Consider the following 27213-nt stretch of genomic DNA (forward strand, 5'->3'; position numbering starts at 1 on the left):
GAACACATGTAAAACATGAGGTGCCTGTATTTGCAATGTTATTCCTGATGCATAAGGACTCATGTCAGTATTTACTGCAATCCATAAAGCTTGCATCTGCCGCAGATGGAATCAGATAGCAGTGATGGCCGCACCAAACATATCCATTGCCCCTGGACCAAGGAACACAGAGCATTAGACCAGAAATAGATTAGACAGCTCCATGTCAGACTCCACCCTGGGAAAATAATTGAAAGTGTCCACACCCCTTCTCAGGCTGACATCACTGCTTCAGCTGTGCATCGATCAGTGAACCAAATGCAGTCAAACTCTGGGCCAAACCAGATATCTGCACATAATATACCTCTCCTTATTATCCCCACACATTTTCCCTTGAAAAAGGAAGAGTAGGGTCATGGACCATGGCCATGCCAAGTTGAAGCTCTATTTGCCCACGTTTTGTTCCCATTTGCCCACGTTTGGCCCATATTCCTCTAAACCTTTTCTATCCAAGTAGGTCTTTTAAATGCTGTTACTGTACCTGGCTCAACTACCTCCTCTGGCAGCTCATTCCATAGACCCACCACCCTCTGCGTGGAACAAGCTGACCTTCGGGTTCCTATTAATTCTTTCCCTGCTTATGTAAAGGTGAGGCCAGTAATTATTGAACAAGAGCGTTGTGGCACATTGGGCTGTAAAAACAACATTCAAAAGTCACCAAAAATAAATTGCATTTTAAATCAGGTGTTTCAAGCAATGGTTCAGGTGAAGGTATCCCTGATAATAGAAAATAAATCAATCAGAACTGTGCTGAAGAGACTACTGTATGTAAAGCAGACTTCATCCTACTACATGTAAAGCAGACTTAAAGCATCCTACTACAAGGCCTTGGCTGTTTACCTTAATGGAGATGATCAGTACGCATAACTCCAGAGCTGAAAATCTGAGGTGTATTTACCTTTGAATACTTGAAAATATAATCAACCTTCGTACAGTAGCAACATGAAGAACAAATACTTCACTCTCCAAAATAAAAAAACAAAGCTTATACGGAAGAACAAACCTTATGTGTACGTCTTGCCTTCGTTCTGCTCCTGTTACTACGGAACACATAATGGAACAAAAAAAAACATGCAAATCACTTATATAATTACAAACATGAAACCTGAACCCACATAATGTATAATCCTTCTGAACCATTCAAATTTCCACAGATGCACCGCAGAAAGCATACAGAAAGGGTTGCGTCACAGCTTGGTTTCGGAACAGCTCTGCCCCAAATGACAAGAAATTGCAGAGAGGTGTAGATGTAGCCCAGTCCATCACACAGAACAGACTCCCCACCATCGACTCCATCTACACTTCACTCTGCCTCGGCAAAGCAACCAACATAATCAAAGACTTATCCCACCCCAGTCATTCCTTCTTCTCCCTACTCCCATCTGGCAGAAGGTACAGAAGCTCGAAAACACGCACCACCAGACTCAGGAACTGCTTCTTCCCCTCAAGTTATCAGACTACTGAATGGTCCTTCCATAAGCTCGGGCACTGATTCACCTCTACCCCATTGCAGACATTGGACTTTTCCTCTGGAACTGTTACGCAATTATGCTGTAACACTATACTCCAGTATTTAGTCTTTGCACTACCTGTTGTATTTGTGTATACTTGATTGTACTCATGTATGGTATAATTTGACTGGATAGCATGCAACCAAAAGCTTTTAACTGTACCTTAGTAAACATGGCAATAACATACCTAAACCATTAAATCATTGTTCAAATTGGGCAAGGAAAGTGCACCTTAAAGCTAAAAGTCTTAAGATTATATATTCTTACAATAATCATTGCATGTATCCTCTTATTTTTAGCATTCTATGGTTCCATTTCTCTGCTTAGATTTCTTCATTTAAATTGAGAAATGTATTGATAATAAATTAACAACTGGGGCGACAGCTTGTTTTTTCAAATAAAGACCCTCTAGTAATTTGGTTAAGTGCAGTGACCTCCACAAGCATGCGTGAAATGTCTTCTAAAAGTTATAATTGTATCCACTTCTATAGCTTCCCCTGGCAGCTTGTTCCAGACACGGACTTTCCACTGAGTGAAAAGGTTGCCCCGAGGTGCCTCTTAAATATCGCACATGTAGAAATCTGCATGCAAACATGGTTTAATGTGATTAGGTAGAGGTGACATAGCTTGATGATAAATGGGAAACGGTGAGGTGGGGTGCAGTAGATCGCATTTTTCAGTGCTTATTTTAAATTAAACATGGCAGTCATTGAAAAGACAAAACAATACACGTCTGTAGGTGACTTAAGAGTTGGACAGCTTTAAGAATAGCCAGAGGAAGCTATAGAAGTAGATACAATTATGGTGCTTAAATTTGGACTACATATAAAGGGTTTAGAGGGATATGAACCAAATGCAGGCAAATGGAACTCAATGGACTGAATGGAGATGTTGTGCAAAACAGCCACGCAACCTGCACACAGATCTCTACATGCAAAGGAGGCCACATTGTGTGATGTTTAAGAGGGACCTCATTAGCTCGAGAAGCTATAAAAGCAGATACAATTAAAATACATTTGAACAAATATATGGACAAGAAGGGTTTAGAGGGCTATGGCCAAATGCAGGCTAATGGAACAAGCCTAGTACGCCAACTTGGTCAGCATGGATAAGGTGGGCTGATGGGACTGTTTCTGTGCCAAACAGCTCTGTGACTCGATGCATCTTCAATGTCGAGCATGATTACTGTACTTAACCAAATTACTGGAGGGTCTTTATTTATCAAAAACATTCAAGGAATGAACTGGAGTGTGAGATTGTTGTTAATTTCTGGGATGGCTGCAGAAAAAACCTACAGTAGGTTTCAACACTGACCTGAATGGTCAGACATGGCTCATTTCTTTCACCATTAGCTGCTGAGTGCTTGATTCTGCTGCCTGTTTCATATTACTATACATCTAAAACGGTTTATTTTCCTTTGAAGTCTTTTCAGCACGTGATCTCGTTTAACACACGTTTTTCCCAGATGGTGCAAAGAAATTCTGTCCCTCAGCTTCAAGGAATGTTGCCATTAACTCCTCACCATCTGGGAATGCTACCTCAGCAAGGCCACCAGCATAATCCAGGACCAGTCTCACCGCGGTCGTTTCCTCTTCCCCCCTCTCCCACAAGGTGAGAGGTACAGGTTTAAAACGCACACCTCCAGATTCAAGGACAGTTTCTTCCCAGCTCTTATGAGGCAACTGAACCATCCTATCACCACCAAGAGACCGGTCCTGACTACCATGTACCTCATTGGAGATCCTCAGACTATCGTTAATTGGACTAACTGACTTTATCTTGCGCTAAACGTTATTCCTTTATCGTGTATCTGTACACTATGGACGGCTCGATTGTAATCATGTATAGTTTTTTCCGCTCACTTGATTGTAATTATGTATAGTCTTTTCTTTAACTGGTACGCACGCAACAAAAGCTTTTCGCTGTACCTCGGAACACGTGACAATATACGAAACTAAACAGTAAACGAGCGACAATTAATCAACCAAACTGGTGGGTTTGAAGTTACAGGTATCGTGGATTAGAAATGCACGGTGGAGTACCTTCCCTAATGGACATTTATTGCAATGAGTTATGGAATGGTGATTTGATGTCTTTGTGTCTTGCTGTACAGGTCCACCACCAGTTTTCCGACAACAGGTGAACCAGCGTACCCTTTAATCTGGAGAAAATTACGAGTGCGCACTCGAAATCCTCCCCGGAAGTCCCGCCGAAAATAGTGCGTCTAGGCCGGGTGAGGTGGCCGATTTCAACCTCACCAGGACCTCCGCTCGGCCGGCAAATTTTCCCTCTGTGGCCGGGGCTCTGGAATTCTGGCCCAGCCGGAGCCAGCAGATCCATTCCCAGAGCTGACTTCCAAGGCCGGTATCTTGGCCCCCGGTTTCCTCCCACATCCCAAAGACATTCCGTTTGTAGATCAATTGGCTTCTGTAAATTGTCCCTAATGTGTAGGACAGTGCCAGTGTATGAGGGATCGCTGGTCGGCACGGACTCGGTGGGTCGAAGTGCCTGTTTCAACTCTGTACCTCTAATCTAAAGTCTAAAGTCTAAATTTCTTCTATCCTTCATCTCTGGCTTTGTCCAACCATCTGCCTATCAACCGCCGCCCCCTCACCTGAATCCACCTGTCACTTGCCAGGCTTTCACCTGCCCCCAACTTTCTTTTCCAGCTTTGTCCCCCCATTCCATCAGTCTGAAGAAGGGTCCCAACCCAAAACGTTGCCTATCCATGTTCTCCAGAGCTGCTGCCTGACCCGTAGAGTTACTCCAGCACTTTGTGTCTTTTTTTTTGGTAAACCAGCATCTGCAGTTCCTTGTGCAGACGTTTGGTTTGCTTGTCTCATTGAGAATTCTTCAGCCTGTGAAAGAGATTGTTGTACATTGGCCTCTTACAGAACTCTCGGCCGCTGGCTTTTTTGAAACAACAGTGGCCAAGCACAGTGACTGATTTATTGCCATATATGTTTCTGCGTACACCTTCGCACTTCATATTTCTGTTGCCTTGGAAACTGTTTTTATTCATTAAGACTGTAGCTATTTATAGATGATGGGGGGGATCATATTGCATTCAATACTAAACAAGCAGAATGGTTTAAAATTAAAACGTGCCTCGAAATTAATTTCAGGTTTGTGGTGTTTTTCTTATGTGAGCAGTTGCTCTCCATGGGGAAGATTTAGTTCCTCAACTGTTGCACTACAATATCCACAGGTCATTTATTTATTTGCTAAAATAATCACTGTTTCACGCCGTAAAGCAATGCTGTTTACTGGCCCCAGAATGATATCATGATTTATAAATATGTTGACCTTGATATAGAGATGAATGCCTGACCCAGTTAAAATTATTCTTGAACATATATTTTAAAAAATACATGCATCAACAGATTTCAAAATACTTACTTCTTAAATTTTCAGACGTGCAGTTAACCACTATTTTAACTTAAAATAAGTTCGAGGCGTTATAATTTATGAATTCAACCCAGGGCAGGACCTTCACAGTGAATGGCAGGGCTTTGGGAGTGTCATTGACCAGAAGGATCTAGTACAGGCACATATTTCCCTGAACGTGGCGTCACAAGTAGATCTGGTGGTCAAGAACACTTTCTGGCCTTCATCAGTCAGGGAATTGAGTAGAGAAGCTGGGTTGTTATGTTACAGATATATAAGCTGTTGGTGAGGCCACACTTGAAGCATTGTGTTCAGTTCTGGTCACCCTGCCAAAGGAAAAATGTGCAGAGAAGGTTTAGGAGCATGTTGCCAGGACAAGGGCCTGAGCTATAGGGAGAGGTTGGGCAGGCTAGGATTTTATTCCTTGGAGCGCAGGCGGCTGAGGGGTGATTTTATAGTGTCGAAAATTATGAGGGGCATAGATAGGGTGAATGCACAGTGTCTTTTACCCAGGGTAGGGGAATCATGAACCAGAGGACATACGTTTAAGGTGAGAGGGGGAAAATATAATTGGAACCTGAGGGGCAACCTTTTTCACACAGGTAGGTATATGGAACAAGCTGCCAGAGGAGATATTTGAGGCAGGTACAATAACAATATGTAAAAGACATTTGGACAGGTACATGGATAGGAAAGGAGTCGAGAGAATATGGGCCAAACGTGGGAATTGGGACTACCTTAGATGTTTGGCATGGACAAGTTGGGCTGTAGGGCCTGCTTCCATGCTGTATGACTCCATGACATGAAGACTGGGATGTTCAGAATCTAGCAAAGGGGCGAAAGGGAGAGAGAACATGAGGACAAATTAAAGAGGAACATTAATGTGGGCAGCAAAATGGCAGAGCATTAGAGTTGCTGCCGCACAGTGCCAGAGACCTGCATTCAATCCTGACCACGGTGCTGTCAGTGTTGAGTTTGTATGTTCTTCCCATGAACATGTGGCTTTCCTCTAAGTGCTCCAGTTTCCTTGCACATTCTAAAGACGTGCAGGTTTGTAGAATTGGCTTCCATAAATTGCCCCTGGTGAGTAGGATAGAAGTAGTGTACAGGTGATTGATGGTCGGCCCTGACTCAGTGGGCCAAATGCCTGCATGCAAGCTGTATCTGTAAATTAAACGAAACAAACCTAAAACTTAAAGACAGAGAGAGGTCCAAGGGAGTAACAACCTCTTTGAGGCTGGGGAAATAGTTATCTGAATCAAGGAAAGACAGGGAGGGATAAGTAGATATGTTGCATCAGTTTTTACAGGAAACTATACTATAAACACACACCTACTGATTCCTGAAATGAAAAACTCCCCACAATCTGCATTATTCACTTTCCAATCCGTTCCATTGGAACTGCAATCAGAAGTTAAATCCAGTAAAATTAAAAAGGTTTTTACTAGAATGTAAAAACAATGAACTTCAGATGCTGGTGTATACCAAAGATAGACACAAAATACTAAAGTAACTAAGCATTTTTGGAGAAAAATGATTGGTGGCGTTTTGGGTCGAGACCCTTCTTCAGGGTTCAGTTTTCAGTCTGAAGTATGATCCCAACCCAAAACGTCATCCATCCCTTTTCTCCAGAGATATTGCCTGACACATTGAGTTACTCCAGCACGTTGTGTCTATCTTTACTAGAATGTTGCATCGATTAGGAGATATTAGCTAGAGGGAGAGGTTGGACAGACTTGGAATGTTTTCTTTGGAATATCAGAGATTTAGGGGAGACCTGAGAGACATATGTAAAATTATGAGAGGCATAGATAGGGTAGACAGTCAGAACCTAATTTTTACATGCATGCAGAGGAGATTAGTATATCTTGGCATTATGTTTGACACTGACACTTTATGTTCTAATTTGTCTTTTAAGAATGGTTGTCACTAACTCCAACCTTCACATTCTGAGTTGTTTTGGGATATTTTAAAAATAACTTTTTCTATGTTTAATTTTTCCTGAGTTCCCATCGCCTTATCTTTCCTTCTGCACTCATTTTGACCTAAATCCATTCCAATTCTGCCTCCTGTCCGGTCCTGTGTAGTTGTCAACAACCATTGTTTCACTCGTCTATTGTTTATTAGCTTTCCAATATTTCACTGGCTCCGTTCTCACTTCACACTTCCTACTTAGCGAGTTAAAATGTTAGAAATTGGGTAAAATATGAGAAAACATGTTTTCACACGTCTAACTAACAGAGCATATTGTGTGATAAATCTTCCCAGTAGTATCTGACTCATTTTGGACAAGGTACAGAATGGATTCATCAGAATGTTACCAGGATTGTAGGGATGTAATGTGGCTGGATTCCAGGTACAGGAGTTTCCTTTCTTTTGAGCTCAGAATGTTGAATGTTGATTTAGTTGAGGCACTTACACAGATAGAAGGGGTGAGGCAAAATATTCAGTCTGTTGGGAAAATCCAAAACAAGATGGCAGCATTCTGGAGTAATACAATTGATGAGTGAAATCCGATTAACAGTGTTCTAATACATTCATTAGTCAGAGCGTCATACAGCATAGAAACAGGCCCTTTGGCCCAACTTGTTTATGCTGACCAGGAAGCCCCATCTAAGCTAGGCTTGTATACACTGGAATTTAGAAGGATGAGAGGGGATCTTATCGAAACATATAGGATTATTAAGGGGTTGGACACGTTAGAGGCAGGAAACATGTTCCCAATGTTGGGGGAGTCCAGAACCAGGGGACACAGTTTAAGAATAAGGGGTAGGCCATTTAGAACGGAGATGAGGAAATTGTTTTTCAGTCAGAGAGTTGTAAATCTGTGGAATTCACTGCCTCAGAAGGCAGTGGAGGCCAAGTCTCTGAATGCATTCAAGAGAGAACTAGATAGAGCTCTTAAGGATAGCGGAGTCAGGGGATATGGGGAGAAGGCAGGAACGGGGTACTGATTGAGAATGATCAGCCATGATCACATTGAATGGTGGTGCTGGCTCAAAGGGCCGAATGGCCTACTCCTGCACATATTGTCTATTGTCTATAAGCTAGTCCCACTTGCTTGTGTTTGGCCCATATTCCTCTAAACCTTTCATATCCATAGATCTGACCACATGACTCTACAAGGTGGTCTTGCTGAAGTTCTCACATCAGGCATGGACTCTACAAGAACCCTGAAAGTGTGGTATCTGGCACCAAAACATTAGCAGCAGATTCTTCGTCCTGTAAGTTGTGAGGTGGAGCCGCCGTGGATCGGACCTGTCCATTCAGCACATCCCACAGATGCTCAATCGGATTGAGATCTGGAGAATTTGGTGGCCAGGGCAACACCGTGAACACTTCATCATGTTCCTCAAACCATTCCCGAACAATGTGTGCAGTGTGGCAGGGCGCATTATCCTGCTGAAAGAGGCCACTGCCATCAGGGAATACCATTGCCATGAAGGGGTGTACCTGGTCTGCAACGATGTTTAGGTAGGTGACGTGTGTCAAATTGAAGTCCACATGAATGGCCAGACCCAGGGTTTCCCAGCAAAACATTGCCCAGAGCATCACACTCTCTCCACTGGCTTGTCGTCTTCCCACTGTGCATCTTGGTACCATCACTGCCCTTGCGCATCGATGAGCCTTGGGCGTCCAACACCCTGTCACCGGTCCCTCCTCGGACCACTGTCGGTAGGTACTCACCACTGTGACCCGGAGCACCGCACAAGCCTTGCCTTTTCACAGATGCTCTGACCCAGTCATCTGGCCATAACAATTTGGCCCTTGTCAAAGTCGCTCAGGTCTTTACTCCTGCCCATTTCTCCTGCATTCAACACGTCAACTTCAAGAACTGACTGTCCTTTGTGCTCGCGAAGAAATAGAAACTTTGAAGAACTTGTTAAAAATATAAGAAACATTTAAGAACCCAAAGTAATTGAAGATTTTATTCACAATATGTTGGAATCATTTAGATGAGGGAGACATGTAGAGTCTATCTTCAGCAGACCCTTGCATGAGTACGGAGATACACTCTGCGCTAAAGGCCAGAGAAAGTCAAGAAAGATGACTCCGCACAGTACAACAAGGACACATACACAAAGCTATCGGGATGCCAGTGGGGAATCCAAACGAAGTTGGTGGTTCAACTCAGTCAAGTGGATGCCAGGCGACCGTGGCAGATCCCCAACACCATCACGGGCTATGAGCCATAAACAGGGGCAATCTCTGGCAACGACACATCTCTACCTCATGAGCTCAATTACTTTTGCGCTCGATTTAAACTGGCAAATAAAATGCTACCAAGTAACATTCCCGTTTCCCCTGTCGGCTTTTATCAATATTTGGCCACAATGAGGACTTTTATATTTTCCCAATTGGCCCATTACGTTCAATTCAATTTGCTGAACGGCAGCACGGTGGTGCAGTAGTAGAGTTGCTGCCTCACAGTGCCAGAGACTTGGGGTTGATCCTGATTACAGGTGCTGTCTGTATGGAGTTTGCACGTTCTCCCTGTGACAGCATGGGATTTCTCCGAGCGCTCCGGTTTCCTCCCACACTTCAAAGACGCACAGGTTTGTGGGTTAATTGGCTTAGGTAAAATTGTTGTTAGTGTGTAGGATCGTGTTAGTGTACTGGGATCACTGGTTGGCTTGGACACACTAGGCTGCAGGGCCTGTTTCCACGCTGTATCTCTAAAGTTTTTATGTGTTAGGATTTTATGCAGATTCAATATTTTATCTAAAATATTGAGAGAGAGAAGCACATTTTACAGGGTTATGTCTTTATTTATGCCAATTGTTGGTAAAAGCCGTTGACTTTCTGGCCAGCTCTGTTGAAATGGAAAATGCATTAATTGGTGTCCGCACGTCTTTTGCAAATGAGTATTAGTAGAAATATTTTTCAATATCCCTTGTTTACATTAGTTTCCTTTGTCCACTATGAACTCCAGCCAGCTAACAAAGTTACTCCAAACAAAAGCAGAAGAGACGGACAGATTTTAGGGAGGGGTCAGAAGAGAAATGTTGACTCATCTTAGTTTAGTTTAGAGTCCAGTTTAGAGATACAGCACGGATACAGCCCCTACAGCCCTCCGAGTCCACACCGCCCAGCGATCACCCCCAACACTTGTTCTATCCAACTCACTCGGGCCAATTTACAGAAGCCAATTAACCTACAAATCCACACGTCTTTGGGATGGGGGAAGAAACTGGAGCTCCCAGAGAAAACCCATGCAGTCACAGGGAGAACATACAAACTCTGCACAGACAGCACACAAGATCAGGATCAAACTTGGATCTCTGATGTTGTAAGGCAGCAACTCTACCACTCTGGTGGCTCTAGAAATCATGGACGCATTGGTGATCATTTTCCAATGTTCTATAGATTCAGGATCAGTTCCTGTGGATTGGAGGGTAGCTAATGCTATCCCATTTTTTAAGAAAGGAGGTAGAGAGAAAACAGGAAATTATAGATCAGTGAGTCTGACATCAGTGGTGGGGAAGATGCTGGAGTCAATTATAAAAGACGAAATTGCGGAGCATTTGGATAGTAGTAACAGGATCGTTCCGAGTCCGCATGGATTTACGAAGGGGAAATCATGCTTGACTAATCTTCCGGAATTTTTTGAGGATGTAACTAGGAAAATGGACAGGGGAGAGCTGGTGGATGTGGTGTACCTTAACTTTCAGAAAGCCTTCGACAAGGTCCCACATAGGAGATTAGTGGGCAAAATTAGACCACATGGTATTGGGGATAGGGTACTGACATGGATAGAAAATTGGTTGGCAGACGGATTGCAAAGAGTGGGGATAAATGTTTCCTACATAACAGAGACTGCTCCTCAATGTGTTGGTTTTGAGATATGTAGAAGCATTCTGAAGTTGCAAAATATTATATGTGAATGAAAGTGCTTTCCTTTGTAATTGTAGAAAAGTTAGTGTATTCTAGATAGAATTTAAATTATTATCCTATAATAATTATACTTCCTTGCACACTTCTGTTCAATAATAAATGATACCATAAGACCATAAGACAGATGCAGAATTAGGCCATTCTGCCCATTGAGTCTACTCCGCCATTCAATCATGGCTGATCTATTTTTCCCTCTGAACTCCATTCTCCTGCCTTCTCCCTGTAACCTGTGACATCCTTACTAATCAAGAAGCTCTCAAGCTTTGCCTCCACGGCCGTTTGTGGCAATGAATTCTAAGGGTTCAAGACATGACAGGAACCTCTGGCAAAAGACATTCCTCCTCATCTCCTTTCTCAAGGTACATCTTTTTTTTCTGAGGTTGTGGTCTGGCCCTCGACTCTCCCACTAGTGGAAACATCCTCTCCACATCCATTCCATCCAGCCTTTCATTATTCATTACCTGAAATTTTCATTAGCTGAAAAACTGTGAAACTATATTCTGATAAGAATTTTAAACATGGCCATGTAAGCCATGTGAAGAGCAGAGTATTTATTAAAAACTAAATCAGGTTTGTGTGCCCAAGCAAAGTACACAGTAGACACACAAGTGTAGTGTCACACGCACAAGTACGGTGAGGTACAATGAAAATTCTCCTTGCAACAGCATCACACGCACACACATGAGAAACAAAGACAGAAATTACATATAAAATTCTAAAAAAAAGAAGACTGCAAACAAATACATTAATGCAAAAACATAACTAGAAATAAACAAATAAGTTGATAGTATTTGGCCGAGCAACTTATTAGAAGTTATCAGACAAAATCATGAGAGGAATGGATTGGGTAAATGCAGTCTTTTGCCAAGAGTAGGGAAATTGAGAACCAGAGGGGTAACATAGGCTTGTGAGTAGGGAAAGATAGGAACCTGAGCGGTAACTTTTTTTATACAAAGGGTGGTAGGTGTATGGAACGAGCTACCAGAGGAGGTAGTTGAGGCAGGTACTATCGCAACGTTTAAGAAATATTTGGTTAGGTACAAGGATAGGACAGGTTTTGAGGGATATGGGCCAAACACAGGCAGGTGGGGCTAGTGTAGATGGGGCATATTGGTCGGCATGGACACGTTGTGCCAAAGGGCCTGTTTCCACCCTGTTTGACTTTATAACTATATTTTCAACTGAAAGAAATGCATCAATTCTGCAGCCCCATGCAGATGTCAAGCAAGGGCTGATGGCAGTAAACAAATTTCCAAAACGGGTTGATTATGAAAGTAATGCAACTTTTTGGAATAATTGGCACGTTACTTTGAAATACTCTGTACACTGAAAAATAACGAAGCTTAATAGCTTTCACGACCCTGAATACATTGTATTAAGTATTCCGGAACGAAAATATAGCCATTATGTTGTACAGAGCTATTATTTGTGGGCCAGTAAGTTTGACCAAAGTTCAGGCAGTTTGTTGGAAACCTCTTTGCATAGAGTTTATCTGTACACAAGTGGTTTATTTGCACTGTCTATTACATTTACAGAGTACTTAATGTGACTGCTTGCTACCATTTAGAATAATGGATGGCTTAAACATTGATTGTTTACCCGAATATAAGCTCTACATTCAAACAACAGACTCGGTTCCAAGGACACTCTGCCCTGTTGAAAGGGAAGGTACTTGAGTACTAAAATACTGCCGCTTGTGAATGCTATTATCGATGAAACATTCTGTTCCAGGTAATTTGAAGGAGAACCAGTTTCTCTTTGTAATAAAAATATGTTGTGTTTCATCAGAATGTTTATGTTAATTCACAATGCAGGAACCAAACATCTCTCTGCCACTCACATTTCTTTCACTCTGTAACTTAAACGGTAACAAATTAGTCACAGAATCGGTGAAACAGGCCCTTAGACCCAACTCATCTATGCTGAAAAGATGCCCCATCTACACTAGTTCCATTTTCCCGCATTTGGTCTATATCCCTCTAAACCTGTCCTACCCATGTGCCTGTCTAAATGCCTTTTAAATGGTGTGATTGTTAAGTACCTGCCTCAACTACCTCCTCTGGCAGCTCGTTCCATATACCCACCACCCTCTGTGTGAAAAAGTTGCCCCTCAGGTTTCTATTAAATTTTTCCCCTTTCACCTTAAACCTATGTCCTATAGTTCTTGATTCTCCTATTCTGGGTTAAAGAATATGTGTTTCAACCTATTTATTCCCTTCATGATTTTGAACACCTCGAAAAAGATCACCCCTCAGCCTCCTGCGCTCCAAGGAATTGAATAAGTTTATGGAGAGAAGGGCGTGAAACCTTTCCTATCCATGTCTCTGTCTAAGTTACATTCCCACCTCATCAACATTACAGTCTTCTGCCATCTGAATCGTTCCCTTGCCGATGATATGAAAACCGATGGTGTTGGTAATAGTGAGGAGCATAGACTTGGGTCACAGAATGACATTGATCAGCTGGGGGTGAAGCAGAACAATGGCTGCTTCAGTTTACAACTGGAACTTCTCAGTTAGATTCATAGTCATAAAGTGTGGAAACAGGCCCTTCGGCCCAACTTGCCCATGCCAACCAACATGCCTCATCTACACTAGTCCAACCTGCCCATGTTTGGCCCATATCCCTCTAAACCTATCCTACCCATGTCCATGACTAGGTTTGTAATAGTACCTGCCTCAACTACCTCCTCCGGCAGCTCCTTATGAGAAGCGATTGAATGGACTGGGTTCGTTAAAGGTCAGCGAGCGTGTTTCCAAATAGTGAAAGGCCTGGATAAAGTGGATGTGCAGAGGATGTTTCCACAAGTGGGAGAGTCGAGTACTAGAGGGCACAGCCTCAGAATAAAAGGACCTACCTTTAGAAAGATGAGGGGCAATTTCTTTAGTCAGAGGGTTGCAAATCTGTGGAATTCATTGCCACAGAAGGCTGTGGAGGCCGTCATTAGGCCATTAAGGCAGAGATTGACAGATTCTTGATTAGGAAGGGCTTCAAAGATTATGAAGGCAGGAGAATGGGGTTGAGAGCGGAAGGTAGATCAGCCATGATTGAATGGAGGAGTAGACTCGATGGGCCGAATGGCCTAATTCTGCTGCTATGACATGAGCTTATGAACTACTTATAAGAGGCTGCCAACACCTGTTAGAAGAAATGTTTCAAAGACCTCCTCAGCCATGACCGTACTTGAAGTACGTGTCCTGGACTCTGTCCCACAGCAACCTATTGGGACCAGCCTTGCTGCCGCTCATGTCCAAAAGGTCAAGCCTGGATCAAAAACATAAATTACAAACATCTCCAGAGGCCTACTTCCCTGTTGTCTGACTCTATGACTCTAGGTCCTGCAGAGTAATTATAGGGAGTTTATCGGCAAAAGGTTAAAAAAAGGTTTGGGCTGCACAGTGGCACAGCGGTAGAGTTGCTGCCTCACAGCACCAGAGACCCGGGTTCAATCCTGACTATGGGTGCTTGTCTGTACAGGGTTTGTACGTTCTCCCTGTGACCATGTGGGTTTTCTCTGGGTGCTCCGGTTTCCTTCCACACTCCAAAGATGTACAGGTTTGTAGGCAGTTAACTGGCTTTGGTAAAGATTGTTAATTGTCCCTAGTGTAGGTTAATACTAGTGTATGGGTGATCGCTGGTCTCAGAGGGACGAAGGGCCTGTTTCCACGGTGTATCTCTAAAGTCTAAAGAATACATGGTGGTCCTGCTGAAGTTCTCACGTCAGGCAGTGAAGAATGTCAATAACCAACTCCCCATTTCACTGTCTACATCTGGGTAGTGGACGATGTACACGGCGACCTCAGACATGCCACGATCATGAACCACGTCGAGAAATCAGACTCCGGTAACCCTAGAGGAGTCTCCCGTGTCTGTCACAGGGAAAGTCTATGCTAGAGACTTCTTCAACTGCCTCCTCCGCTGGACAGAGCTGCTCTCCATATTACCCTGTGGATCATGTCCACCCAGAGGCACCAAGAACGCAGACCACAGAACAGTAGAGCACCAGAACAGGCCCTTCGGTCCACAATGTCTGTGCTGAACATGATGCTATGACCAACTACATTTAGAAAGGAGATGAGGAGGAATTTATTTTGCCAGAAGGTGGTGAATCTGTGGAATTCATTGCCACAGACGGCAGTGGAGACCGTCATTCGATATTTTAAAGGCCGAGATTGAAAGATTCTAATTAGTAATGGTGTCAGAGGTTATGGGGACAAAACAGGACAATGGGGTTGAGAGAGAAATATAGATCAGCCATGATTAAAAGGCAGAGTAACTTGATGGGCCGAATAGACTAATTCTGCTCCTTTAACTTATGAATTTATGAACTCTTATCTGCCTGCACGTAATCCATATCCCTCTATTGCCTGCATATCCATATGACTATCCAAGATTCCAAAAGACCATGAGACCATAAGACACAGGAACAGAATTAGGCCATTTGGCCCCTCGAGTCTGTTCCACCATTCAATCATGGCTGACTAAAATGTTACCTGATCTGATTGGATAGCATGCAAAACAAAGTTTTTGACTTACCTCAATAGACGTGTCAATAATGAACCTAAACCTATCAACAGTGTTGAGCTAACTGCTAGAAGGTTATGAAAGACTTAATATGCAAACAAAGATTACACACATCTATCAGTGAATGTGAGTAAATTATTAGCATTGGCCAAAGTTGGGTTCTTTATATTCCAAAGGAATGAAGTGTACATTTCATGCCAAAACAGACCTTAGTTGAATATCCAAATATTTGTCAAGTGATACATTTCTATTATTTTATTTTTTCCCCAATTTCCTGCAAATGGATTTATTTCCTTGCAGTACTAATGAACAAATGAGTTTGTGTTTAAAACCGTGACCTATAAAATGTCAATGTATATCTGGCTTGCCAGATATTATCTCGCACAGCAGAAGAGCTACTACATTAATCCAAAATTAAATTTGCGTTTAGACATTTATGGTAGTTAAAATGGTCCTGGATTCATTGCATGCTGCATAAGAGTTTCACAGAGAGAACAATATTAACCACATCCTAAAATCACTCCATTATCTTGCTGGCTTTGCAACCTTTTTTTCCTTACTTTTCACAGCAAAAACAGAGGATTTTATTTGGCGTAGACATGGTGGTGGCACAGTGGTAGAGTTGGTACCTCACAGCGCCGGCGACCCGGATTCAATCCTGACTAGGGGTGCTGCCTGTACAAAGTTTGCACATTCTCCCTGTGATCACATGGGTTTCCTCCGGGTGCTCTGGTTTCCTCACACATTCCATTGACATGCAGGATTGTAGGTTAATTGGATTCTGTAAATTGTCCCTAGTGTGTAGGATAGAACTAGTGTATGGGGATCGATGGTTGGTGTGGATTTGGTAGGCCGAAGGGCCCGTTTTCACGCTGTATCTCTAAACTAAACTAAACTTTAGGAGTTTATTTGTCCACCTGGATGGGAAGCCCAGAGGATTTCCTGTCAGCCTCATGGAATCAGAGTCATACAGTATGGAAACAGGTCCTTCGGCCCAACCAATCCAAGGTGCCCCATCTATGCTTGTCCTACCTACCCATGTTTGGCGCATATCCTCCCAAACCTTTTCTATCCATGTGCCTGTCCAAAAATCTTTTAAATGTTATTATGGTACTGGTCTTAACTACCTCTTCTGGCAGCTCATTCCATATTCCCACCGCCCTCTGAGTGAATAAACCTACCCTCTCTGTAACCCACTGGAAAATCAAAACTTAGCTCAAAGAGACTAAAATAAAGTTAGCCGGACTTTCTTTGTGGGACCAGGAGGAGTGGAGTTGACATACTGCTTCTGGGCTGTGAAAACTTACACTACCCTCGACCAGCTTTTCTACCCAGATCACGTAGGTAGTCAGCTGACTATTTAACTGAAGCCAGATGTTTCAATATTCCCAGACTGCATTGCTGCTCTGTTACTTGATAACTTTGCCAAAAGGCAACCTCTCAAACTAGTCTGAATGAAAAAATCTAAGCAAATGTTATCTTTTTGTATTAAAACTTCCAGGAATTAAGTATAAGAATAATAATAATATAATATTAATATAATAATATTAAGAAAGAATTGCAATAAATACACTGGCAATACACATAAATACACAAATAAATCCAGGGTGGCACGGTGGCACAGCGGGTGGAGTTGCTGCCTTACAGTGCCAGAGACCCGGGTACAATCCTGACTATGGGTGCTGTCTGTACGTAGTTCCTCCCGTGACCGCATATGTTTTCTCTGGGTGTTCCGGTTTCCTCCCACACTCCAAAGACGTACAGGCTTCAGTAAAATTGTAAGATATCCCTCGTGTGTAGGATAGTGCTAGTAGTTCTAGTGTATGGGGTGATCGCTGGTCGGTACGGACTCGGTGGGCCGAAGGGCCTGTTTCCGCACTGTATCTCTAAACTAAACTAAAAGCTAAACTAAGTATAATAAATACATTTTCAAGAGGGGGAGTCAAGAGTGTTTTATTGTCATATGTCCTGAAACGGAACACTGAAATTCTTACTTGTGGCAGGACAACAGATATGTAAACATAGTACACTGTAAAACCCAGTAAACAACAAAAAACAAGTTTGGTATATCTATTAAAAAAAATTCTACTGGCTAATTTTCTCCATTTTACGAAAAGGTTAAGTAGCATTAAAATGGGCGCATTAAAAACTGTTGACCTTGGCAATTCAAATGCTACTGTGGATGTTGAATGATTAAACGCAGGAAAGGTTTCTGATTCTCCCCCTGGGAAACACTGGGCTAAGATGCAATGAAACTCACACACATTTATGCCTTCTTTTCCAGAGAGTTTTGCTGCACAACAACAATAAAAGCCAGCAGAGCACTGATCATAAAATAAAATACCGACTATCATAGGTCAAGAATAATAATTGAGAAATTAGTTGCCCTTCAAGTTTTCAAGTTATTCAATGATCTGAGATGTTGCCCTTAGATTTCAAAACCAAATTCCATTTCGACAACCATCATTTACCATCGGACTTGTGCTGGGCAGCAAATAAAGTTTGTGCATTTCAGTAATTCCTGTTGAGAGTTAACATTGTCTGACTGTTATAGAGTCATAGCGCTATACAGCAGGGAAACAGGCCCTTCGGCCCACCTTGTCCATGCTGACCAAGTCGGCATTCTGGGCTAGTCCCATTTACTATTGGACATTTGGACCGATGTACTTCCCCGTGGAATCAATTTTATTTTAAGATGCAGAGGAAATTATATTGACTCATCAAAGCAAAAAACGTGTTTTTTTAAATTCACTTACCTAAACCCTGGGCATTCAGGGTATTAGAATAAATATCCAAAACATTTATTCTGACTCCAGGTGTGTAAAGCCCATTCTCTTTTCCAAAATAATTTTTATTACAAATTGTGCTTTAAGAGTCCAAGAAAGATTCTGCACTTTGCATTAAAATGTCATCTGCACCAATGTCATTATACCACTTTAACCATTTACGACATTGGTGCTATGTGAATACCGCTGAGGTGAACATGGAACATAGAACAGTACAGCTCCACAACAGGCCCTTCGGCCCACAATGTCTGTGCCGAACATGAGGCCATGTTAAACTAATCTCCTCTGCCTGCACATGATCCATTCCTTGCATACCCATGTGCCTATCTATAGACTTTTAAACGCCACCATTATATCTGCCTCCACCACCACCCCTGGCAGTGCATTCCAGGCACCCACCATACTCTGTGCAAAAAACCTGCCCCGCATATCTCCTTTAAACTTTGCCCCCTTTCATCTTAAAGCTATTTCATCTGGTCTTTGACATACATGCCCAGGGAAAATAGTTCTGACTGTCTACCTTATCGATGCCTCTCATCATTTTATATACTTGTATCAGGTCTCCGCTCAACCTCCAATCCAGAAATAACAATCCAAGTCTGTCCAACCTCTCCTCATAGCTGAAACCCTCTAATCCAGGCAACATTCTGCAGCCTCTCTACAGCCTCCAAGCATTTTCTGTAATGGGGCGACCAGAACTGCATGCAATACTCCAAACGTGGTCTAACCCAAGTCTTATACAGCTGCATCATGAGTTCATGCCGCCTATACTCAATTTGATGAATATCCCATGTCTGCAGGTATATCAGGCATCGGTGAAATTACGTACATTTCCTCCTCTCTAGGCTTCTTCACAAGGTTGTAACTTTAGTAACTAAATTGCAAAAGGAATCCTGGGGCTAAACAAACAGAGACTATAGTCTCATGCATTGGGTCCCTGGATTTGACCATAGAAGAGACATAGGACTGTCAGATAAAGCCTACATCTTAATTCTTTTTCTTACCACAATTCCACCAAAATCTCACTTGCCTGTGTCAGAGGAAGGGAAAAGAGCAGACTGACTGGAAGGGTGGGAGACACGTGTGCGGTTTGGGGTAGATTGGGGCAGGGGAAAGTGAGGGGAGGGGGGAGAGACTCTTCCTACCCTTTGAACTGCTTCAATGTGTTAAAAACGCTTAGAAAATGCAAGTGAAAAAAAAAATATTCATGAGTTCCAGTGAGTCTCAATCGGAAATGATCTAAACCCAGGGCAAAACACCAAGGAGACACTGAGTTCAATCTCACCACAGCCGCTAGGGAGGTAACATTCAGTTAAATAAACATAGCAAAAGGACAAGTTTAGTCATTGTGACGATATAACTAAGGATTGCCGAAGAAAGCCAAGTGTTTCACAAGAGGCCTGGGAAGAAAATATATTATCTTGGTCAATTCTGGCATATTTGTTACTCAGCAGTGTCTTATCTTCAAACAACACAAGAAGCAGGGGAATGGCCCCTTCCAATAGCAGAGTGACCAAAACTTAACGCAATACTCCAAGTGCAGCCTCTCCAATGTGCTGTACCGCAGTAATGTTAATGGCCCAACTTCTCTACTACTCAAGTCCCTGACTGATGACGGCCAGCGTGCCAGGTTGCAGCATGAACCATTCTGATATGTGCTGCAGCAACTCATCAAGGCAAGGACAACCATATTAGGCAGGAACTAGGGAGAGCAGTTGTTATTTGCTAAGTCCACACACCCGAGTTCCAGCTGATCAGAGTTCAAAACCGGCATGTTCCAGTGAGGAGGAAGGACAAGGATGGCACATTAAGGGAACCTTGGATTACCAGAGAGTGTGTCAGCGGCTATGTGGAGAAGGCAGGAGAATGGGATTGAGAGGGAAAGATAGATCAGCCGTGATTGAATAGCGGAGTATACTCAATGGGCTGGATGTCCTTATTCTACTCCTTTGACTTCTGAACATGAAATTTAATCAAAAAGAAAAAGGAAGCATGTGCAAATCAGTCAAGGCTTTTGGAGGAAACAAAACAAGCAGTAAAGAGCTCAAGCAGGGAATGGGAAGGGCTAAAAGGAGCCCCTCTATCTACCAAAATACTGAGCATAACTCTTGTCTCACCAGAGGTCCAAATACTCTCGACCACTGCTGCATGACTACTAAAGGCACTCCATCTGCTGCCCGCACTTTGGTAAATCTGATCCCCTGGCTGAGCCTCTACTCCCTGCTTACAACAGAAACTGAAGCAGGAGCATCAGCTTCAGAAGGCTGTACAGGGCAGGTTTGAGGAAACAGATGAGATATTTCTCTACTGCCTTGAGTGGTTGGACTGATTCAGGGACTTGGACTGATTCAGGGACTTGGACTGATTCAGGGACTTGGACTGATTCAGGGACTTGGACTGATTCAGGGACTTGGCAGCCAACCTGAATGAGTACTCCACCATCATTACAGACCTCCTTTGTCCATGTGTAGACGGGGAGGGGGGAGGGGAGGAAGGGGGAGGGAGGGGTGGGAAGAGGGAGGGGGGGAGGGGGAGGGGAGAAATGGGGAGGGGAGAAAGGGGAGGGGAGAAAGGGGAGGGGAGAAGGGGGGAGGGAGGGGGGGAGGAGTGTTGCACCAATGCAGGAGAGGCAACATTAGGGGGAGGGGGGACAGGGGGAGGGGGAGGGGTGGCAGAGGGGGAGGGGAGAGAGAGGGTGAGAGGGAGGGGGAGAGGGGGGAGGGAGAGGGGGAGGGTGGGGGTGGGGGTGGGAGGGGGGTGGAGGAGGGGAGGAATGGGGAGGAAGGAGGGGAGAAGGGAGGGAGGAGGGGGAAGGGAGAGGGGAGCGGGGGAGGAGATGGTGCTGCACCAATGCATGAGAGGCAACCCTAGGGGGGAGGGGGAGAGGGAGAGAGAGAGGGAGGGGGGGAAGGGGAGGTGAGGAGAGGAGGGGAAGGGGGAGGCGAGGGGAGGGGGGGAGGGGGGAGGGAGGGAGGGAGGAGAGGGTGCTGCACCAATGCAGGAGAGGCAACCCGCGGGGAGCTGGGTGGGAGATAGGGGAAGGGAGGGAGGGGGAGGGTGGGGGGGTAGGGGGAGGTGGTGGAATGAGGGGTGGAGGCGGGGGAGAGGGGAGGGGGTGGAGGGGGAGAGAGGGGGAGGGAAGTGGGAGGAGTGTGGGGGAGAGGGGATGGGGCGTGGGGGAGTGGGGAGTGGGGAAGAGGGGGTGTTGCACCAATGCAGGAGAAAACCCTAGGGGGGAGGGCGGAGAGGGAGGGAGAGGGGGGGAGAGAAGGGGATGGAGGAGGGGAAGGGAGGGAGGGAGGGGGATGGGAGGGTAGGGGAAGGGGCGAGGGGGGGAGGGAGTGAGGGGGGAGAGGGGAGGGGGGTGGGAGGGAGGGGGGAGTAGGAAAGGAGAGGGTGCTGCACCAATGCAGGAGTGTTTTGGGCCCAACGGGTCCACTTGGTCTAGTAAACAAATAATAATAAAAGTGTTGGACCTCCTTATTCATCTATCAAGGTCATAGTCATAATCATACAGCATGGAAATAGCCCCTTCAGCCTAACTCCTCCATACTGACCAACATGCGCGATCTAAGCTAGTCCCATTTGCCCATGTTTGCCCCATATCAATCTAAACCTTTCCAGTCCACAAAGTAGCTTGCGCTATTTTTCCAATTAAAAACCCCTCTCAGTTTTATCTACTTATCACTTGCAAGGCCTACCCCCACCTCTCATCCAGCCTTCTCTCCCCCACGACAATCAGTCTGAAGAAGGGTCGACTGGAAATGTCGCCTATCCACGATCTCCAGAGTTGCTGCCTGGCCCGATAAGTTACTCAAGCTCTTTGTGCTCTGCACTAGATTCCAGCATCTGCAGGTCTTGTGTCTGTCTTACACTATTTTGTACCGCGTTGGTTGAAGAAGCTAAAACGTATCATTCCAGGACTCCAGGCCAGAATTATAGGGAGAGGTTGAGCTTTATACTTGGAGAGCAGTAGGATGAGGGGCGACCTCACAGAGCTGTATAAGATCATGAGGGGGATAGATAGGGTAAACGCACAGAGTCTTACCCAGAGTAATGGATTTAAGAACCAGAGGACATAGGTTTAAGATGATGGGGGGGGGGGGGGGGGGGGGGGAAGTGGTGGAGATTTAATAGGAACCTGAGGGGCAACTATTTACTCAAAGGGTGGTAGGTATTTGGAACGAGCTGCCAGAGGAGATAGTTGAGGCAGGTACGATCACAATGCTTAAGAAACATTTGGATAGGTACATGGATAGGACATGTTTACAGGGATATGGGCCAAATATTAGCAGATGGGACTAGCGTAGATGGGGCATGTTGGTCGGTGTCAGCAAGTTGGGCCAAAGGGCCTGTTTCCATGCTGTACGACACAGGCTCACATTAGTAAATCCTGCCTGTAGGAAATGCACATGTGGTACAAGTTCTTATCCCATACTGAAACAACGACCAAGAAAGCACTCCGATGTCTCTACTTCCTCAGAGGGCTTATGAATTCCAGCATGTCCCCACAACTCTCACCAATTTCTACAGAAGCGCCGTGGATAGCATTTTATCGGGATGCAACACAGCTTGGTTTGGGGAAAGCTCCATCCAAGACCACAAAAAATGCAGCAAATTGTGGATGCAGCCCAGACCATCATACTAAACAACCTCCCTTCCATCGACTGCATTTATACCACATGCTGCCTCGGCAAGGCCAGCAGCATAATTAAGGACAAGTTGCACTCTGGCCACTCCCTCTTCTCCCCTCTCTCAGAAAAAGGTATAGAAGTGTGAAATCGCACACCTCCAGATTCAGGGACAGTTTCTTCCCAGCTGTTATCAGGCAACTGAATCATCCATTTGGGTGGGGGGGGGGGGGGGGGGGGGGGGGGGGGGGGGGTTAAGTGGTTATCCAGAATTGGAGAACTCAGTGTTCATACCGTTGGGTTATAAACTACCCAAGCGGAATATGAGGTGTTGTTCCCCCAGTTTGCGCATGACCTCACTCTGGCAATGGAGTCTGTTTTGAAATCTCTTACTAACCAGATCAAAGAAATTAGTAACATTACTTTACCAGTAAACATTTAAAAACATAACATTTGTCTTGGTGTCCATGGAAGAATTTGGATACACCTGCAGTAACTGAACATCATTACTGAGACACATCAGTTGAAAATCTCTTGAATCGGGATATTGCTAAATATTAATTTTTACTAGATTTATAGACCTTAATTAAAATGAAGCAAGTTTATTAATTCTCGTTAGTTCTGACAGACATGGACATAATTCCCTCTCTTTGCACAGATGCTATGTGACCGGCTGAGTCTTTCCAAAATGTTCTGTTTCCTTTTCAGATTTCCAGCACCTGCCAGGTTTAGATTTTCATTTTGTATTCCTGCCTGCTTCTTCTATTTTACAAATAAATCCTGAAATGACACGCTTAAGTATTATCCAAAGTGCTGGAATAACTCGGTGAGTCAAGTAACATCTCAGGAGAACATGGAGAACTGAGACCATTATCTGAAGAAGGGTCCCGACCTGAAACATCATCTATCCATGTTCTCCAGAGACACTGCCTGGCCCGCTGAGTTACCCCAGCACTTTGTCTTTTTTTTGTAAACCAGAAACTACATCTTAAGTATTGCCCATTTGCCTTTAAGAAAATAATGCAGTACAAAGAATATTACCTTCAGGCTATTCTTTGGAGTTTCCGTCTTCTCAAATAACATTTTTAAGTCGCCCAGTGGGATAGAAAATCTCTCAATCCTCCGAGCAGCTTGTAAGTCTTCCTTAACAACTTCAGTGTAGGCTGATTCGGTTTCTTGTGTGTTTATGTGTGAAACTAAAATGTTGTTTCTCTGTGTTTCGCTGAATGTCATTCTGCTTTCCAGATCACTTTCCATTCTTGTAGAAGTAATGGGTTCAGTCAGTGAGGATGTCCTCGGTAACGTTACCACACAGACTTCAAGCCTGGCACTCGTGTTACACAGTAGGGATGGAGGCAGAGGCTGGTAGGTACTGTTCGTTGATGTAGAAAGCCCTTCCGTCCCTGCCTAGAAGCCTTCTATCGAAAGCTACTTGCTCAGTGGGAACTACGGTTCTCTGGAAGGAGGCTGATGTGAAGTCTCGCTGCTGTGAACATTCCTTGAGAACGATGCAATTGGGTCACAAGACTCCCACCTCTTGTTCACTGGGCTCAGTGAACCCTTTTTCATTTGGCCCTCTGCCAGGCCCTGAGCTTTCTACAAATCAGAAGATTTAAAAAAATGTTAAAACATTTGGCAGACAATTGAAACCTCATTGGAGAAATATGTGTTTATAAAATATATCTCATTCATCGTTAAACCACAACTGCGCAGAAACATGACCCGAGTTTGAATTCCCTGTCATGTGAACGTCGTCACTCTCAAATAATTTTTCCTTCTTTTGCTTCAAGAGCACAGAGAAAACTCCCTGTTAACGGGAAACCAGATCAGGAAGAGAGTGAGTCCCACCACTTCCTTGTATGGAATAATGCCACGTAACAATACTGCTTGGAAACCAATTTTATGTCAAGTAAATGCTCGGGGAAATGGGCGCAGCCTTGCCCTGGCTTTAGTCCATTTAAAAATAACACTTAATAAATAAACCACTAGTTGCTTTACAGATTGGCACCTCTCACCTTCCCAGGTCTGAAAAATTCTGCAACCTTTTAGAATTTACAATAAATGCAGAGCTTTTCTCTCTGTGCATTAAGTTACAAAGAAAAGACAGATCAGGTATACACACAGTCCCTTGCCAAGTCATTGCTGCGTCTGGAACGTGCACTTTGAGTAATGTGTTGCCATGTACCAATCCAATTGAATGAAAACGGGGAAAAAAGGTGTTCTCCAAATACAAAACAGTTGTGGTACAAGAAAATTGTTATGCATCTGCAGCTTATTCAGCCCAGTGTCAATCGATGAATGATTCCACACGTCACTACTCCTCATTTTGCCAGCTCAACAAATAACCCTGGGAGAGGAATATCTGTCTCAGAAGAGTTTGTTTTGCATTAGCTTAGCTTTTAGATACAGCGTGGAAACAGGCCCTTCGGCTCACCGAGTCCATACCGGCAATCACTCGTACAATAGTTCTACGATATCCAAGTTTCGTATCCTATACACTCGGGGCAATTTACCGAAGCGAATTAACCTACAATTTTAGGGGTGTGGGAGGAAACCGGAACACCCAGTGAAAACCCATGCGGTCGTATAGCGATAGAGAAATATAGAGGTGGAGATGTTCCGTACAGACAGCACCCTCAGTCAGGATCGAACCCGGGTCCCTGGCACTGTGAGGCAGCAGCTCCACCGCTATAAATATAATTTTTAATAAAGATACCACAAAATAAACCTTTTATTATATTCTTTAGCTATTCAATAATAGACTTCTTTGCTGTATTTCAGAGGCAACATTATGCTATATAAATATGATCTTTTTATAATGAATACATGATTTTTCACACATTCAGCAAAGTTCTGAACACACAAATTTAAAAGCTGTAATATACAATGCCGAGTTTATCTAATTTGACTGTAAACAATAACTGTAATACTCAATGTAAATCTATGGTTAAACACTGCTTTTATTTTCTTACCAATGCTTCTTTTGTTGATGTTGTAGCAATATCTGGTTCAACAGTCTGGTATTTGTGAAGTGAATAAATCTATTTCCAAAGACTCATTACACTAATGAACACCCAGCATGCTGCCTGACACACATCTGATAACAGATAGCTGCAGGATACAAAATCTCCAATATCCCTCTTAGACCAATGCATTATTTAAAAGACCTCAGGGGAAAGCAAAGAGCTGATGTCTGCATGCTTCAGATGTCTGCAGAGCTTGCAGAGAGCTCTTCAAAACCCTCCTACATATATCGCAACTCCTTGGAAACTTGGTTTAAAAATGTGTTGCTTAGTTGTCCAGAATTAGCCAACTCATCAGTCACCAAACCAATATCAATAGTAATATGAAAAATTAATTATATTTCAATTCTGTATACTTTACTTTTTACTTTAGAGATATAGCACGGAAACAGGCCTTTCGGCCTACCGAGTCCGTGCTGACCAGCGATCACCCCGTACACTAACACTATCTTACACACTAGGGACAATTTACAATTTTTTTCACCGAAGCCAATTAACCTACAAACCTGTACATCTTTGGAGTGTGAGAGGAAACTGGAGCACCCAGAGAAAACGCACACTAACGTACAAACTCTGTAAAGACAACCCCCGTAGTCAGAATTCAAACCGGGCCTCTGGCGCTGTTAGGCAGCAAATCTACTGCTGCGCCACTGTGCCACCCCAAACACTGTAACTTTTTTTAATAGTCGTTTACAAAAAAAAAGTGAATCAGCAATTAACTTTGTTCTTGAGATATTTTTTTTTAACGCAACAAGTCTGGTTCTTGAATTGTTTCATAGTAACCAATTGGAACTATAGTCAAACAGTGTGGAAACAGGCCCTTCAGACCAACTGGCCCATGCCACTCAAGATGTCCCATCTACACCGGTCCTATCTGCCTGCATTTCGCCCATATTCCTCTAACCTTTCCTTTCCACGTATCTGTCCAAATGTATTTTACATGTTGTTATAGTACCTGCCTCAACTACCTCCTCTGGCAGCTCATTCCATACACCACCCTCCATGTGGAAAAAGTTACCCATCAGGTTCCTATTAAACCTTTCCCCTCTCAAATTGTATAAAACATCGAGATACAGTCAGACAAGATCCAGAGGGGTGAAAGGCAATATTAGTTGAAATATTATTTAACTCTTGGCTCACTTCCAAGATACAGAAACTAGCTAACTGCAAAAGGATATTTATTACCAATGTGTTTTTTGCTGTTTTCACATGTGATCTGTCTTAAGGCAAATTAATCTCAATTAAAGCGAAGCAGAGATTAGATTCATGGAGATTTTGCCAAAATTCACCAGAGATTAAACTTGTATTACACAGTACACTCAGTAACTACAGGTATCACAAAATGCTGGAGTACCTCAGCAGGTCAGGCAACATCTAGGAGAGAGGGAATGGGTGACGTTTTGGGTCGAGACCCTTC

At 43.7% G+C, this 27213-nt stretch overlaps 1 protein-coding gene across 1 annotated transcript in view; it reads right to left on the minus strand.

Moving 5' to 3' along the window:
• The window catches only part of xirp2a (xin actin binding repeat containing 2a), a 97189-nt gene extending 72967 nt beyond the window's left edge, over window positions 1–24222 (minus strand). Inside the window, exon 1 of the mRNA XM_078403779.1 lies at window positions 23815–24222. Within this exon, the coding sequence (XP_078259905.1) occupies window positions 23815–24030 (216 nt within the window). The 5' untranslated portion in view covers window positions 24031–24222. The remainder of the gene's footprint in view (window positions 1–23814) is intronic.
• Between the last annotated feature and the right edge of the window lie 2991 nt (window positions 24223–27213).

The sequence above is a fragment of the Rhinoraja longicauda genome, chromosome 8 (assembly GCF_053455715.1).
Source record: "Rhinoraja longicauda isolate Sanriku21f chromosome 8, sRhiLon1.1, whole genome shotgun sequence".
NCBI lineage: Eukaryota > Metazoa > Chordata > Chondrichthyes > Rajiformes > Arhynchobatidae > Rhinoraja > Rhinoraja longicauda.